Source organism: Mesoplodon mirus (assembly GCF_964341445.2).
Source record: "Mesoplodon mirus genome assembly, chromosome: X".
Taxonomy (NCBI): Eukaryota; Metazoa; Chordata; class Mammalia; order Artiodactyla; family Ziphiidae; genus Mesoplodon; species Mesoplodon mirus.
This window is the reverse complement of record NC_138981.1, coordinates 12,896,252-12,912,762: the sequence shown is the minus strand read 5'-3', so window position 1 is coordinate 12,912,762 and position 16,511 is coordinate 12,896,252. Positions and strand designations below refer to the sequence as shown.

The following is a 16,511-nucleotide window of genomic DNA, read 5'->3' as shown; positions in this document are numbered from 1 at the left end:
TGAAATTAAAACTGTGATTAAAAGACTTCCAAGAACATAACCATCCCAAACTTCAGACAATACTACAAAGCTACAGTAATCAAAACAGCATGGCATTGGCACAAAAACAGACATATGGATCAATGGAACAGAACAGAGAGCCCAAAAATAAACCCACACACCTATGGTCAATTGATCTTCGACAGAGGAGGCAAGAATATACAACGGAAAAAAGACAGACTCTTCAGCAACTGGTGTTGGGAAAGTTGGACAGCTGCATGTAAATCAATGAAGTTACAACACGACCTCTTACCATACACAAAAATAAACTCAAAATGGCTTAAAGACTTAAACATAGTCTATGACACCATAAAATGTCTAGAAGACAACAGGGGCAAAACATTCTGACATAAATCATACCAACGTTTTCTTAGGTCAGTCTCCCAAGGCAATAGAAATAAAAGCAAAAGTAAACAAACGGGACCTAATCAAACTTACAAGCTTCTGCACAGCAAAGGAAGCTGTAAACGAAACAAAAAGACAACCTACAGAATGGGAGAAAATATTTGCATATGATGCGAGTGTCAAGGGCTTAATTTCCAAAATATACAAACAGCTCACACAGCTCGACAACAAAAGAACAAACAACGGAATCGAAAAATTGGCAGAAGACTGAAGTAGACATTTCTTCAAAAAATAAATACAGGGGGCCAATAGGCACATGAAAAGATGCTCAATACGGCTAACTATTAGAGAAAGGCAAATCAAAACTACAATGAGGTACTCTCGCACAGCAGTCAGAATGGCCATTATTAAAAAGTCTACAAATGACAAATTGCTGGAGAGGATGTGGAGAAAAGGGAACCCTCCTACACTGTTGGTGGGAATATAAGTCGATGCAGCCACTGTGGAAGACAGTATGGAGGTTTCTCAGAAAACTAAAAATAGAATTACCATATGATCCAGCAATCCCACTCCTGGGCATATATCTGGAGAAAACTCTAATTAAAAAAGATACACGCACCCTTATGTTCACAGCAGCACTATTCACAATAGCCAAGACATGGAAACAACCTAAATAGCCATCAAGAGATGAATGGATAGGGCCTCCCTGGTGGCGCAGTGGTTGAGAGCCCGCCTGCCGATGCAGGGGATACGGGTTCGTGCCCCGGTCTGGGAGGATCCCATATGCCGCGGAGCGGCTGGGCCCGTAAGCCATGGCCGCTGGGCCTGCGCATCCGGAGCCTGTGCTCCGCAACGGGAGAGGCCACAGCAGTGAGAGGCCCGCATACCGCAAAAAGAAAAAAAAAAAAAAAAAAAAAAGAGATGAATGGATAAAAGATGATGTGGTACACATATACAATGGAATATTACTCAGCCATGAAAAAGAACGACATAATGCCATGTGCAACAACACAGATGCAACTAGAGATTATCATACTAAGTGAAGTAAGTCGGAAAGAGAAAAACAAATACCATATGATATCACTTCTATGTGCAATCTAAAACATGACATGTAAAGCAACTATACTCCAATAAAAATTAATTTTAAAAAAGTAAAATAAAAGGTTAAGTGACTTGAAAGAAGTAAAAAATAAAATAAAATATGACAGCTATCTATGAAAGAGAAACAAAATCAGGGACATAGAGAATAGACTGGTGGTTGCCAAGGGGGTGGGGGGGGAGAGGGTAGGAGTGGGAGTTTGGGATTAGCAGATGCAAACTGGTATATATAGAATGGATGAACAACAAGATCCTACTGTACAGCACAGGGAACTATATTCAATATCCTGTGATAAACCATAATGGAAAGGAATACTAAAAAGAACGTATATATATCTATAACTGAGTCACTTTGCTGTACAGCAGTAATTAATGCAACATTGTAATTCAACTATACTTCAATAAAAAATAAGACACACACACACAAAAAAAACTATCAACAAACAAAATCCAGGACTAGATGGCTTCACAGGCAAATTCTATGAAACATTTAGAGAAGAGTTAACACCTATCATTCTGAAACTATTCCAAAAAACTGCAGAAGAAGGAACACTCGCAAACTCATTCCATGAGGCCATCATCACCCTCATAGGAAAACCAGACAAAGATGATACCACAAGAAAAGTACAGGCCAATATCACTCATGAGCATAGACGCAAAAATCCTCAACAAAATACTAGCAAACTGAATCAATCCAACAATACATTAAATGGACCATACACCATGATCAAATGGGATTTATTCCAGGTTGCAAGGATTTTTCAATATCCACAAATCGATCAGTGACAAACACTATATGATCATCTCAAGAGATGTAGAAAAAGCTTTTAACAAAATTCAACACCCATTTATGATAAAAACTCTACAGAAAGTGGGTATAGAGGGAACCTACCGCAACATAATAAAGGCCATCTATGACAGACCCACAGCTAACATCATACTGAACAGTGAAAAGCTGAAAGCATTACCTCTTAGATCAGGAAAAAGGCAAGGATGTGCACTCTCACCACTTTGACACAACATTGCTGTGGATAGGACTTTCAAAACTATCAGAGAAGAGAAAGATATAAAAGGAATCCAAACTGGAAAAAAAGTAAAACTGTCACTGATTGCAGATGACATGATACTATACGTAGAAAATCCTTAATATGCTACCAGAAAACTTACTAGAGCTCATCCATGAATTCAGTAAAGGTGCAGGATACAAAATTAATACACAGAAATCTCTTGCATCCCTATACACTAACAATGAAAGATCAGAAAGAGAAATTAAGGAAACAATCCCATTTACCATTACATCAAAAAGAATAAAATACCTAGGAATAAACCTACCTAAGGAGGCAAAGGACCTGTACTCTGAAAACTATAAGATGCTGATAAAAGAAACTGAAGATGACACAAACAGATGGAAAGATATACCATGTTTCTAGATTGGAAGAATCAATATTGTCAAAATGACTATACTACCCAAGGAAATGTACAGATTCAATGCAATCCCTATCAAATTACCAATGGCATTTTTCACAGAACTAGAAGAAAAAAATTTTTAATTTGTACAGAAACAAAAAAAACCCTGAATAGCCAAAGCAAACCTGAGAAAGAAAAACACAACTGAAGGGACTTCCCTGGTGGTGCAGTGGTTAAGAATCCACCTGCCAATGCATGGGACACAGGTTCAAGCCCTGCTCCAGGAAAATCCCACATGCCGCGGAGCAACTAAGCCCACGTGCCACAACTACTGAGCCTCCACTCTACAGCCCATGAGCCACAACTACCGAAGCCTGCACGCCTAGAGTCCGTGCTCTGCAACAAGAGAAGCCACCGCAATGAGAAGCCCATGCACCACAACAAAGAGTAGCCCCCACTCGCCACAATTAGAGAAAGATCGCTCACTGCAATGAAAACCCAACACATCCAAATAAATAAATTAATTAAATTAAAAAATTTTTTTAAAAAAGAAAGAAAATGAAAAATGGAACTGGAGCAGTCAGACTCCCTGACTTCACACTATACTACAAAGCTACAATAATCAAAACAGTATGGTACTGGCACAAAAACAGAAATATAGTTCAATGAACAGGAAAGCCCAGAAATAAACCCACGACCCTATGGTCAATTAATCTACAACAAAGGAGCAAGAATATACAATGGCGAAAAGACAGTCTCTTCACCAAGGGGTGCTGGGAAAAGTGGACAGTTACATGTAAACGAATGAGATTAAAACATTCTCTAACACCATACACAAAAATAAACTCAAAATGGATTAAAGACCTAAATGTAAGGCCAATTATAAAACTCTTAGAGAAAAACATAGGCAGAACACTGACATAAACTGCCGTAGTATCTTTTTTGGATCCACCTCCTACAGTAATGAAAATCTAAAAAATTAAAAAAAACAAATGGGACCTAATTAAACTTAAAACCTTTTGCACAGCAAAGCAAACCATAAACAAAATGAAAAGACAACCCACAGAATGGGAGAAAACGTTTGCGAATGAAGCAACCAACAAGGGATTAATCTCCAAAATATACAAACAGCTCGTGCAGCTCAAACAACCCAATCAAAAAATGCGAAAAATATTTAAATACACACTTCTCCAAAGACATACAGATGGCCAACAGGCACACGAAAAGATGCTCAACTTTGCTAGTTTTTAGAGAAATGCAAATCAAAACTACAATGAGATATCACCTCACACCAGTCAGAATGGCCATCATCAAAATGTCTATACACAGGGCTTCCCTGGTGGTGCGGTGGTTAAGAATCCACCTGCCAATGCAGGGGACACGGGTTCGAGCCCTGGTCCGGGAAGATCCCACATGCTGTGGAGCAACTAAGCCCATGCGCCACAACTACCGAGCCTGTGCTCTAGAACCCGCGAGCCACAACTACTGAAGCCTGCACACCTAGAGGCCATGATCTGCAACAAGAGAAGCCACTGCAATGAGAAGCCTGTGCACCACAATGAAGAGTAGCCCCTGCTCTCTGCAACTAGAGAAAGCCCACGTGCAGCAAGAAAGACCCAATTCAGCCAAAAATACAATAAATAATAAGTTAAAAAAAAATTCCTTAAAAAAAACTGTCTATAAACAATAAATGCTAGAGAGTGTGTGGAGAAAAGGGAACCCTCCTACACTGTTGGTGGGAATGTAAATTGGTTCAACCACTATGGAGAACAGTGTGGAGGTTCCTTAAAAAACTAAAAATAGAACTACCATATGATCCAGCAACCACACTCCTGGGCATATATCCAGAGAAAACCATAATTCGAAAAGATATATGCACCTCAGTGTTCATTGCAGCACTATTTACAATAGTCAGGACATGGAGGCAACTGAAATGTCCATCAACAGAGGAATGGATAAAGAAGATGTGTTACATATATACAATGGAATATTACTCAGCCATAAAAAAGAACAAAATAATGCCATTTGCAACAACATGGATGCAACTAGGGAATATCATAACTAAGTGAAATAAGTCAGACAGAAAAAGACAAATATCTTATGATGTCAATCATATGTGGAATCTAAGAAAAACGATACAAATGAACTTATTTACAAAACAGAAACAGACTCACAGAGTTCAAAAACAAACTTATGAAAGGGGAAAGGTGGGGGGAGGGATAAAATTAGGAGTTCGGGATTAACATACGCACATTACCATATGTAAAATAGATAATCAACAAGGACACACTGTATAGCATAGGGAACTCTACTCAATGATCTGTGATAACCTATATGGGAAAAAAAATCTGAAAAAGAATGGCTATGTGTATACGTATAACTGAATCCCTTTGCTGTATACCTGAAACTAACACAACATTGTAAATCAACTATATTCTAATATAAAATAAAAATTAAATTAAAAAATGTTTCTTCTTACACTACGAATTATGGAATAGCAAGCAAAAAGAAAGGAATTTCAATCTGAGAATCTTAACTTTATAAAATCTTCCCAATTGAAGCCTCCCTTAGAGGAGTTTCCCAATATGAACCTAACATGAAATACAAAAACAGGCAAATCAGAAAAAAAAAAAAAAAAGACTTACGGTTTAGGAGATTCAAGTTTTCACTTTTCATGTCTTCCAGTTGTTGTTTAAGTAGTTTATTTTGCGCCTCAAGCTCCAGTTTCCCTTCTTTCAGTAGTGAATAGTTGCTCATCTCTTTAACCTTCTTGCTCAGCACATGGTTTTGCTTTGTTAATGCCAAACACTGAGCTTTGACAGACTCCAACTGAAGCTGGAATTGGAAAAGGATAACTTGTACTTGAACAGTGACTTTACAGGACTGCATAGGTAAATGCTGGTGGGCTGCTCTCAGCTGGGCAGCATAATTTAATTACAGTCACTTGACTGAAGTGTGGTTCTCTGCAACAAGACAACCCTAACTACAACTTCTGCCCTGGAGCTGAGGATGGGGCAAGTTCATCCAACTCGATTTATGCAGAACCCTGTCCTACAAAGCAAGTCCTTCGGATTATCACCCAATTTTCCAGATGCAACTAAGGACCCAAAAGCCATCACAGAGTTAGTAATATGTCTATTTTTTAATATGAAAAGGTAAGATAGATACCAATAACATGCTGTGAGGTGCTTTCCTTTTCTTAGTCTAATGTATCTCATGTTTGGAGACAGGAGCCTATAAAGTTCTCAAACAAGTCATCACAGTTGCAAAAATAAATTTTATATACAGAACATATTTTAAGTTCCTAAAGTTCCAGTCCTGTCCTTTGGATAGCAAGCACACAAATGGACAGAAAAAAAGTAACAGTATCATGTGAAAAATGCCTCTCATTTTGCTTTAATCTGTGAGAGCCTGATGTAGTGATAAGAATTTTTACCTGCTGCTGAGGCAAAGGGAGAAGATGCTGAGTAGATAATAGTATACACCAGCCACCTGCTATGGGCCAGGCACAGTAAACCAGCTCATTGAAGTCCCTCAACAACCATGGGATGTGGGCAATATCCCAGGGTTTTCGGAGAAAGGATCTGAGGTCACAGATCTTGCCCAGAGGCACACAAGCAGTAAGGGAGACACAAAGGATTCAAGGACGACTCTGGGCCCCAAACGACATGCTCTTTCTATGCTTCTCTAGGAGACTAAGATTGAAATAAGGAACTACTGAATTAAGTTCAGCCGTCACCCTCTGAGTCATATAATAAACAGTCCAAACATACCAAGAGGATAACTTGAGATAAATTATGTATGACTGAAGCTAAAATTTCCTGTGTTGTCTAACAACTATTTCAAAAAACCAACAGGCTTAACAATTACCTCAAGTTCTTTCACACGATTTACAGAACGATCCAGTTCTTCCTTTTTAAACTTAAGAGTCGCAAATTTCTCTTGGAAATGTATAGCTTTTTCTGAAAGACAGAGCCAACCAACTAAACATCATCAAGTTTTCCCAGTGAATACAAAAATCATTTAATCATTTATAGCCAGTATGTCAGATCTAATGACCATTATTTCATCATCTAAAATAGCAGAGGGAATCCCCTGGCAGCCCAGAGGTCAGGATTCCACATTTTTACTGCCAAGGGTGCGGGTTTGATCCTTGGTTGGGGAACTAAGATCCTGCAAGCTGCGTGGCACGGTAAAACAAACACACACACACACACATACACGTGTGCGTAAAATAGCAGATATTTGGGTCAAAAAAAAAGAAAAAATCAGCGAGCGAGTAAGTAAGCCCCATTACTCAGTAGGTGATGGGAAGTTGCTTGTAATGGTCATATGTGTGGTGAACTTCCTGCTACACAAGTCACCAGTTACACCATCTGCACAGAGTGCGGGGCCCTTGTGCCAACTACTCTGAACTTCCTTAAAGACAAAGACTGCTCTGTAAGACTGTAGTTATTTGTAGTTATTGTTTTGTCATTTTCACTTCATCTAACACAAGTCTCTATAGATATATCATCAAATAAATCACATGCTGGGCTTCCCTGGTGGCACAGTGGTTGAGAGTCCGCCTGCCGATGCAGGGGACACGGGTTCATGCCCCGATCCAGGAAGATCCCACATGCCGCGGAGCGGTTGGGCCCGTGAGCCACGGCCGCTGAGCCTGCGCTCCGCAATAGGAGAGGCCACAACAGTGAGAGGCCCGCGTTCCGCAAAAAAAAAAAAAAAAAAAAAGAAAAATCACATGCTGACTACAGGACGGTACTAATTCCTCAAGAGGTATTAGTCTCAGCAAGATAGTTGCAAAGGAGCAGCCATACACACTGGGTGACCTTCTGATGGGTATGAAGCACCCAGCCCTGGTTCAATCCCAAGAATCCATTTGAAATGCCCACCAAAAGTCCTTATCACAGGTTGGTTCCTAGAAATATCCTGAAATGTAAAATGTCTGAAAGACTGAAAAATTACCCAACTTTCCTAGTCTTGGGGTAATACATATAAGAGTTTAGGAGGTTATATGTCAAGTTTAAATATCATGAAGCATAAATATATATTAGAAGTAGGAGAAATAAGAAACCAGGTCACAGAGGACAGAGAAGTTAAAATTTCCCCTAAGTAAAAAATGGAATCTCTCGTGGCTTAGAGTAATATTGACCGATGGCAATAAGTTGCTGCCGCCTTCCTGCCATCACAGATTTATTCATCAAAATATACTGAAATGAAGTTGAATAAAATTCTACCGATAAATTACTGATCTTTGAGAATATACAAAACGTTAAACATGAAGGTTTGCAAAAACATAGTGAAAGACGGTGATTACTTTTTTCATTTTGTAAAATTAAAACGACAAAAAATGTGTCAGTTTATAGTAACAATGAAGTAGAAGGTACATATTTTTTGGATTACAGAACAGACCCAACTTAGGAAGCTGATAACCTGCATCAAAACTGAGAAGTACAGCTTTTTTTCCCCCTAAGGGTCACCTTTATTCTTCCTCTTATCTTCAATCAATCTATTAGTTCTAGCGATGCAGTCCTCCTTCAGTTCAAGTTGATACCTGAGAATCAGAAGGATGGAAAATGAGTTCCTGGTCACCTTCCTAAACAGACTGTTATCAGTGCCTGAGCTTATCTATGGCACCAGGGCACCGAAGGGCACTGAACGGGACAATGCATGAACTTCACGGTCACTCAGTACTAAGGCCAGGGATCTGAATCCTGGCTATAAAAGGTCCAGTAAAATCCTGCTGCAATCCTGTAAACTCAAGCACAAAATGAAGGGTCGTGTTATTGAGGTTACAGAGGGCACTGTTTCTCAGTTGGTGTCCGCTGACACAAGAAAGTAAATTTAGTTACTTTTACACTGTACACAACAGACTCCAAATCCCAAAGGATAACAAGTCAGTCGCTTCCAATCCACCTATCCTGCCTCCCCACCCCCAAGCAGAATAAGAACTTTCCCCCTCAGGAACTGAGCACAGTACTGAGAGCCACTGCCAACAGAATTATATATGGATTGGCGATACCGAAAGGCACGTTTTCATGGAATTTTACTATCTCCACCAGCTATTACCAGCTGACTTTCTGGTTCAGAGATGAGAGAAAGGAAAGCAGCACTCCTTTGGTAAATATCCTCCGAAACCCAACAATTGCCGAAGTCATACTGAGGACACCCATGGCCAGACAAAGACATCAATACGTAACAGTTCCCTAACTCCATGGCTGTGTCAAGCTAACATACACACTTCTATTCATTTATTCCTAGAAGTTTAACAACTATAGATTCTTCAGAGCTTACCGCTGTATTAGAGGAGCGGACATAAAATATGAGGATAAAATCTATATCATGTCAAACCTGACACACGGAAAAGTGCTATATTTTTTATTAGAATTATTTTAAAGAATAACCTCAAAAAACCTTTGAAGGTACTACATAATGGACTATCAATGCCAAATTATGGACAAAGCAGTAGAGAGGCCGATGATTAAGAAATACCCAGAGCTGCTGAGTTGAGTCATCTCTCTGCTATGAATTCACTGACTCAATAAACAATTAACTGAACACTTATTTTGTGCCAGACGTTACACTGAGCACTGGAGAGAAAAGTTACCATATATGGGCTTAATGGCTCTGCACTAAGATACTATTCACCAGAACACAGCAAAACTCAGACTAGAGCAAAGCCATAGTATCAGAGTTGTCCATATTTTCCTTTTCCTATATCATTTTTTGCTTTATATAGTTAATTCTAGTTTCTTTCTTTTGATTCTGGCTTTGCAGAATCTTGAAGGAATACAGATCAACAAATACTTTAACCAATAAGCAGAATAATTCATAAATCATTAGACATCCCCATCCTAACGGCAGTATGAGTGGGGTAGAGGAAAAGATAAAAGTGACTATAATTCCCATTTTATAGCTTTTCAGCAAGTTACAAGGTGCCCTAAGAAATTCAAGCAAATCACAGGCCCTCAATAAATACTAGAGGAGAGACAAGAGTGAACAGAGGATGCTATTCTCTGTACTGTATCTTTTTAAAACCATCTTAACTCAAATACTCATGGGAAAGGCTTGACTGTCAATGAAAACACGTATTTTTTTTAAATACTGGATTTTGCCATAAAATATCAGTCTTATCTACTTCATTAGTGTTGCTGCGTTTCCATCAACTTAATATAATAACTTAAAAAATAATACTGGGCCTCCCTGGTGGCGCAGTGGTTGAGAGTCCGCCTGCCGATGCAGGGGATACGGGTTCGTGCCCCGGTCTGGGAGGATCCCATATGCCGCGGAGCGGCTGGGCCCGTGAGCCATGGCCGCTGGGCCTGCGCATCCGGAGCCTGTGCTCCGCAACGGGAGAGGCCACAACAGTGAGAGGCCCGCATACCGCAAAAAAAAAAAAAAAAAAAAAAAAATACTATTTTTTTAAAGACACCAAACAATTACTTTAGAAGTTCGTTCTTGAGCTTTTGGTCATAGGCCTCCTCAATACGCTTTATATTCAGCTCCCACCTCCTAAGCCCGTCAGTCATGCTTTTGTTTTTTTCTTCTTGTAGCCTCTGGGCCCTGAAATTAGCAAAAACAGATAAGGCAAATTAGAAAACTATAATACTTGAAGTAAAGAATTTAGGGGGAAAAGATACCATGTGTTTTTAGCTCCACAGACTCAAACTGTTATGTGCCTGTCACGGCTGTGGTGAGTAAATGCGAAGAGCCAGAAGTCTCCCACCTCTTTATGAGCTGACCTAGTGACGATGGATCTGAACTAGCAAATGGAGCTCTACAGTGGCATCTGGCTGGCGGGAGTGGGAAAGCGCCAAAACCAAAGTGGTTTCTCACAGGAGATGGTTCGCACTTTAAAAAAAAAAAAAAGGTCATAAGTGGAAAGTAGCCATAATCAATTCAGGTGTGAAAGAATGATGTTTTTTGTTACAAAGCTACAAACCAAACTTCAGCTAGTGCCCTTAAGTGCTTGTTTCTTCTATAATAGTGTTTCTAACTGTAAGATTTAATTGACTAGCCCATAGCTATTAAAGACAGAAGATTCGTTCTGGCATTTCATAGTCTACTAATTCAATACGGAAAAGTAAATACTGAAAAGAGACCAAAAGATCGATGGATCAATCAGAAAGTCCCAACACCGAAGAAAGGAATGGTCTTCCTGGTGAGACCTTAAATCAAGCACAAGATCAATTCCAGAGCCGGGGAACTGGGTTCATAGGGACTTCGAGCAAGCCATAATGAGAAGTGCTAGGGAATCCAGACTATTCCAAGCAAAGGATAAAAGCTCTGTGTGTTAGCTCCCTCTGCTGGTTAATCTGTACACAAAGGAGCGGTAAACTAGTATGTTTATTTAATTTACATATTATGCTTAGGAGGGAGGAGGGGAAGAGGAGGTAAATAAGTGATTACATAATCATGAACTATCTCTACCCAAATTGTGTTCCTTCTCTCTCTTATGATCAATTTACCTCTTTGGTATTGCCAGAAAGAGAGTAAGGTTGGCAGAGAGAAAAAATCAAACAAACTGAGCCTACATAAATGAGAAAACAACATCAATGAAGATGAAGACAAATCCTTTAATGAAAGAAGGTTCCTGGATCTGTGAGTGCCAATTAATGGCACATACCAAATGGGAAAGAAGGCTTATTCCATAAACTGTAAAACTGCTGAGCTTGCTATGAATCCCAGGTAAGAAGTGAAGAATGAAACGTTGGTGAGCGCTTGGAAAAAGCAACACACACGTTATCACAAGAAATACTTTCACCCAGTACAAGCCAACTCAGAGCCACCGTGTTTCCCTTTTTCGCCAGCAGAGCAGGTCAGTGTAGCAGGTCTGACTCTCTGGAATTCAGTTACTACACGCACATGAAACTGAGATCTGAATGGTTGAACATAAATGTGAAACGTATGATCTGTTAAAGCGTTATTTGCTTCTGCAAATCATTTGTCTGGTCTCACTGAAGCCTGACGATGGTGTCTCCTTCTGCTTTCATCCCAGTGTCTAATATTTCAAAAGTGAAACCCTCGTCCCTGTTTCTCTTAACTTGTGCCTTTTGAAAGTTAGGTGCTATCACCTTTACAACCAAGAACTCTATTTTGCAGCTAATATTAGACTATGTAGACATTCTTAGTAGTTCTTTTTTGCATCTCATTCATTCTGAATGTCCCAAATGAATACACATTACTTACAACTCAAAAGCTTCAATTCTTTGCTTCAGCTCAGCTTCTCTGTCTCTCAGCAAATCTATATCTTTTAGGAGAAGCTGCCTTTGAGTATACATTTCTTTTGTTTCATTCTGTAGAGGAAAGTATTAATTTTTAGCAAGCAAGCTAAAGAAAACAAAAGAGATTTGAACTAATACCGTTTCCTAAATTCCAGAAAGCAAAGTACGGACACTTAGAGGGAACAATTTCACTTTCAAGAGGTTCCAATGTGAGGTATATGTTTTGCCTTTTTTTCCACAAAAATTTACTCCCTCCTCACCCAAGGACTGTTAAGCCACGTTACCCTATATTCCTAACATCCCTTGTCTTGTTATTTTTATTACTTAACATCTCTCAGACACCTACAAAATTTCGCTAAGTTCTTCAGCAAGAAAAAAAACTGAAACAAAATGTGCATTCAGCAATAAAACTTAAAAGAATCCCCATAGTTCCATCACTGTCTGAAAGTTTCAATTCAGAGGTCATTCTGGCTCAGTCAGCAAGCTCGCCTGATGTCCCGAATGAATGGCCACACTTCCATGTATGTGTTCCCTGAGCAAGGGTTTCCTGAACACCTGTCACATGTCCAAGGGCACACTGGGAGCTGGATACACAATGATGGACAGATATAGGACAGTCCCCACCTTTAACTTTAAAAGACTCACAGTTTAGTCGGGGAGAGAGAGACAAACCAACAGTCACACTACGGTGTGATGATTTCACAACCAAAGTACATCAAGCCTCGACAGCACGAACCAAGCCCAAAGGACTCCATCAGTGGGGGTCAGGAAAGGCATCACGAGGACATGACATTCTGGCTGGATTTTGAAGGACTGGATGGTTTTATCATGCAGAGAAGGGGAGGGGCATTCCAGGTGGTGGAATAATGGCACGGTGCTCTTCACAAGGATAGCGACCCTCTCTAGTGCCTTCAGAGAATCAGGTGACTAAACGAGGGTTTGAGTCTGTTAACTGGTTGATCTGATCTAGTCAGTCATCTATCTTTTAATTTTACTGATGTATAGTCCATTTACAATGCTGTAATTTCTGCTGTACAGCAAAGTGACTCAGTCATACAAATACATATTCTTTTTCATATTCTTTTCCATTATGGTTTATCACAGGGATAATGAATATAGTTCCCTGTGCTCTAGAGCAGAACCCTGTTGTTTATCCATTCTGTATGTAATAGTTTGCTTCTGCTAATCCCAAACTCCCAATCCATGCCCCCTCCCCCATCCCCCTCGGGGACCACCAATCTATTTTCTATGTCCCTGATTTTGTTTGTTTCATAGATAGGTTCATGTGTGTCATATTTTAGATTCCTCATATGAGTGATATCATATGCTATTTGTCTTTCTTTCTGACTTAGTCAATCACCTATCTTGAAGATGACGCTGTTAGTATAAACATAATCCAAGCTTCTCAAACACCTGTGCCTCCAACATTTATTTTATAGCTAAGCGAGCCCAATTCCCAGAACTGCTATATAAAACTTGTAGAGGGCGTACAATTACCATTAAATAACTGGGTCTTATTGAGAAGCTCTAAGCAAGGGTGGACGCTGGGAGGAAGCCTTCTACTTTTAACAGAACTTCCTGATAGAAGCTCCCGCTGTCCATAGGGAACAAGGCCTCAGATCCAGCCTGGTCTAAGACATGCCCTTGGCAAAGGAACCTGTTTTTCCCAAAGCAATGAATCCAATCCCTCCCGACACGCCCTCCTGCCACTTGGTAACCTCTCCACCTCCCGTCCAGCCACCTTCCTGGGGGACAAGATCAAACGGCCACATGGATGACCCGGGCAGCCCTGGACGCCTCCACGCCGGGGACCTCACCTCTGCCCCCATGGCAGCATGCTGCGCTGTTTCCAGTCTTGACCTGAAACTTCCTCCTGCAACTCTGTCCTCTTGGCGGAGGACAGAGTTCTTCTTCCACCCATAGGAATCCTCAGACCTGCTTCTCGATGTCTTCCAGACGGCCCCGTCACCCTCCCTGCTGCCCTATATTAGCCTCCTCTTGGGCTGCCTTCCTCACCCCACCCAACCCCAATGTCTTCCACGAAATGGGCTGCCTTTCCAAAGCCAAAGAAATTCAGTGCTCTCAAGCTCCTCTCCCCGAGCACCTCTATCCTTCCGCCCTCACCGACACTACACATCGTCCTGAGAGCTGCGCCAGAGCCATCGCCTGTAAGCACTGGATTTGGTCTACTGCCATTCCAGGCTGCCCACCTCGGCTGGGGTCTCAACATAGCTCAGGCAGCCCCGTCTGCTTCCCTGGGCTGCTCTTCCTTTACTGCAAGCAGCCATTCCACAGCTCTGATCCTCTCCCCCAAGCTGCTACCGAAGCCTCAAATCTGCTGCCTCTTTGGTACGAGTTTCTCCCACTCCCAGCATGGATGGTCCCGTCCCCGGTCCTTTCCCTCCAGCCATCTCAGAGGAAGGGTGCCTGCACATCCTTTCTAAGCCCAATGCTTCTACTTGCGTTCTTGACCCCAGTCCCTACTTGGGAAACGGCCCGGAAATAGCCACCCAGTAAATGATTTTAGAATATTACCTCCTGGTGCTCTTGAATTCTCTTAAGGGTCATCTTTTCCCGAGAAATCAGGGCTTCAGATTTTGCTTGACAAGCTCTCTCAAATTCATTCCGCAACTCAGCTAATTCCTTCTCACACTTTCTTTTCTCTTCCGTTTTAATTTTCGCTATTTCAGTATCTTTAAAATATTTCAACTGCCAATTGATGACAAATAATTGTAAATGCCAATAACTATACTAAAGAAACAGTAACATTCTCTCTTCACTGTTAGGTTTAACGTTAATGCTGTCTAAATACTGTCTAAATATATTCAGTTTTAATTCGTGTTTATGTTTCATCTCATTCACTGTACTTATAGGGTGCGTTCAAAAGTCATAAAGAAATGACATCATCTGGAAAGAGAAATAACATGCACAAGAGTATAGTATCACATTCATTAGTAAAGATTCTAGTTATTTCCCCACATACCTAAGATGAAGACAAGCAAAAACATCACTCTTGGTAATAACAAGATCAATCTTACCTTTTGACTCATTTCTGCCCGTAACTGCTGTTCAATTTCTCTCTTATATTCGTTTAACTTGATTTCTAAAGATTCTAACTTTGGATGCTGAGGGTAAGCACCTGCAAACTCATCATCAATAAGCTGAAGCTTCTCAGCTATCAAAAAACAACACAGGAAAGGTTAGAGAAACGTGGGCAGGTGAGCAAGAGGCCAGAGCTCTGTTCAAACACAAAGAGTGTACTTAAGGGAAAGTGTAAGGATGTCTGCAATTTACTTGGTAATGCATCAAAAAAGTGAGAGAGCTTAATGGATGAACAGGTAAGTGATCAAGCAAGTATAATGCAAATTTCATGGCAGACTTGAGGTATACAAGTGTGTGCTGTAAAACTGTGTCAACTTTTCTGAATGTCTGAGAATCCTCATCATAAAATGTCAGGGGAAAAGAAAACAAAAAGTACAGTTCAAGTCAGAAAACACTGGCATCTCTTTCTAGTGTCTAAATGCCATGGGAGAGAGCTCTTCATTGGACTTTGGTTAAAGCTGACTCACTTTCAAAACACTGACCTTAAGATGAATCAAAGATCATGTGTTGGAACTCCTCCTCTCCACAGAAGAGGAAACAGACGCCCACACAGTTGAAGTGACGTCCAGAGGGCTAAGCAACTCTATAACGGCATCAGTGGGGCTAAAGCCAGGTCTGTGATTGCCTCGCATTCCGGCACTCTTTCCAGCAGACCTGCAGCCCTCAAACCAACTGTGGATCTGAAACCCACCACGTAGCACACTGCAAACCTGGCCCTTGCGTACAAGCTCAATCATGTGTAACACCAATACCACCAAAAAGCAGGCATAGGAAGAAAAGGCTGGCAGAAGCAGATTAAAATATTGGCAGGTATGTCTCTGGTCGGCAAAACTTTCCATCTACTTTTCTGGATTTTCCAAATGCTCTGGACTGTCCAATGCAGGCCGCTAGCCACATCTGGCCATACTGAGTGATTGGAACGTGACCAGTTCAAAATGAGATGTACTCAAAGTGTAAAAGACACACCAGATATCAAGGACTGAGTACAAAAAAATAAACGTAAAATACCTCCTTAATATTTTTCATATTGATTTCATGTTGGAATAATATTTTAGACATACTAAGTTATATAAAATATATTACCAAAACAAATTTCACCCGTTTCTTCTTACCTTTTCTACTTTGGCTACTAGAAAATTTTTATTACACGTGTGGCTCATATTATTGAACAGAACCGCTGTAGAATAAGCATGTTCTATGTTTCTAATGGAATAAAACCTACACCTAAATAAATGAAAGGCACAGTCATACTATACGGTCTTTACAAGTTCTGAACTTATCTTTTTACAAGTTAAA

The 16,511-nt window shown here is 40.5% G+C and overlaps 1 protein-coding gene across 6 annotated transcripts in view; it reads right to left on the bottom strand.

The window, feature by feature from the left end:
* OFD1 (OFD1 centriole and centriolar satellite protein) overlaps positions 1 to 16,511 on the bottom strand; it is a 64,608-nt gene that overhangs the window by 32,193 nt on the left and 15,904 nt on the right. For 5 of the 6 annotated variants that reach the window (XM_082610567.1, XM_082610564.1, XM_082610562.1 and 2 more), the window contains exons 7-13: positions 15,152 to 15,288; positions 14,649 to 14,822; positions 12,079 to 12,185; positions 10,333 to 10,452; positions 8,370 to 8,443; positions 6,760 to 6,851; positions 5,535 to 5,724 (exon numbers count right to left, since the gene is read on the bottom strand). In XM_082610567.1, the coding sequence (XP_082466693.1) occupies positions 5,535 to 5,724; positions 6,760 to 6,851; positions 8,370 to 8,443; positions 10,333 to 10,452; positions 12,079 to 12,185; positions 14,649 to 14,822; positions 15,152 to 15,288 (894 nt within the window). The remainder of the gene's footprint in view (positions 1 to 5,534; positions 5,725 to 6,759; positions 6,852 to 8,369; positions 8,444 to 10,332; positions 10,453 to 12,078; positions 12,186 to 14,648; positions 14,823 to 15,151; positions 15,289 to 16,511) is intronic. The other variant, XM_082610566.1, reaches the window with a different exon arrangement.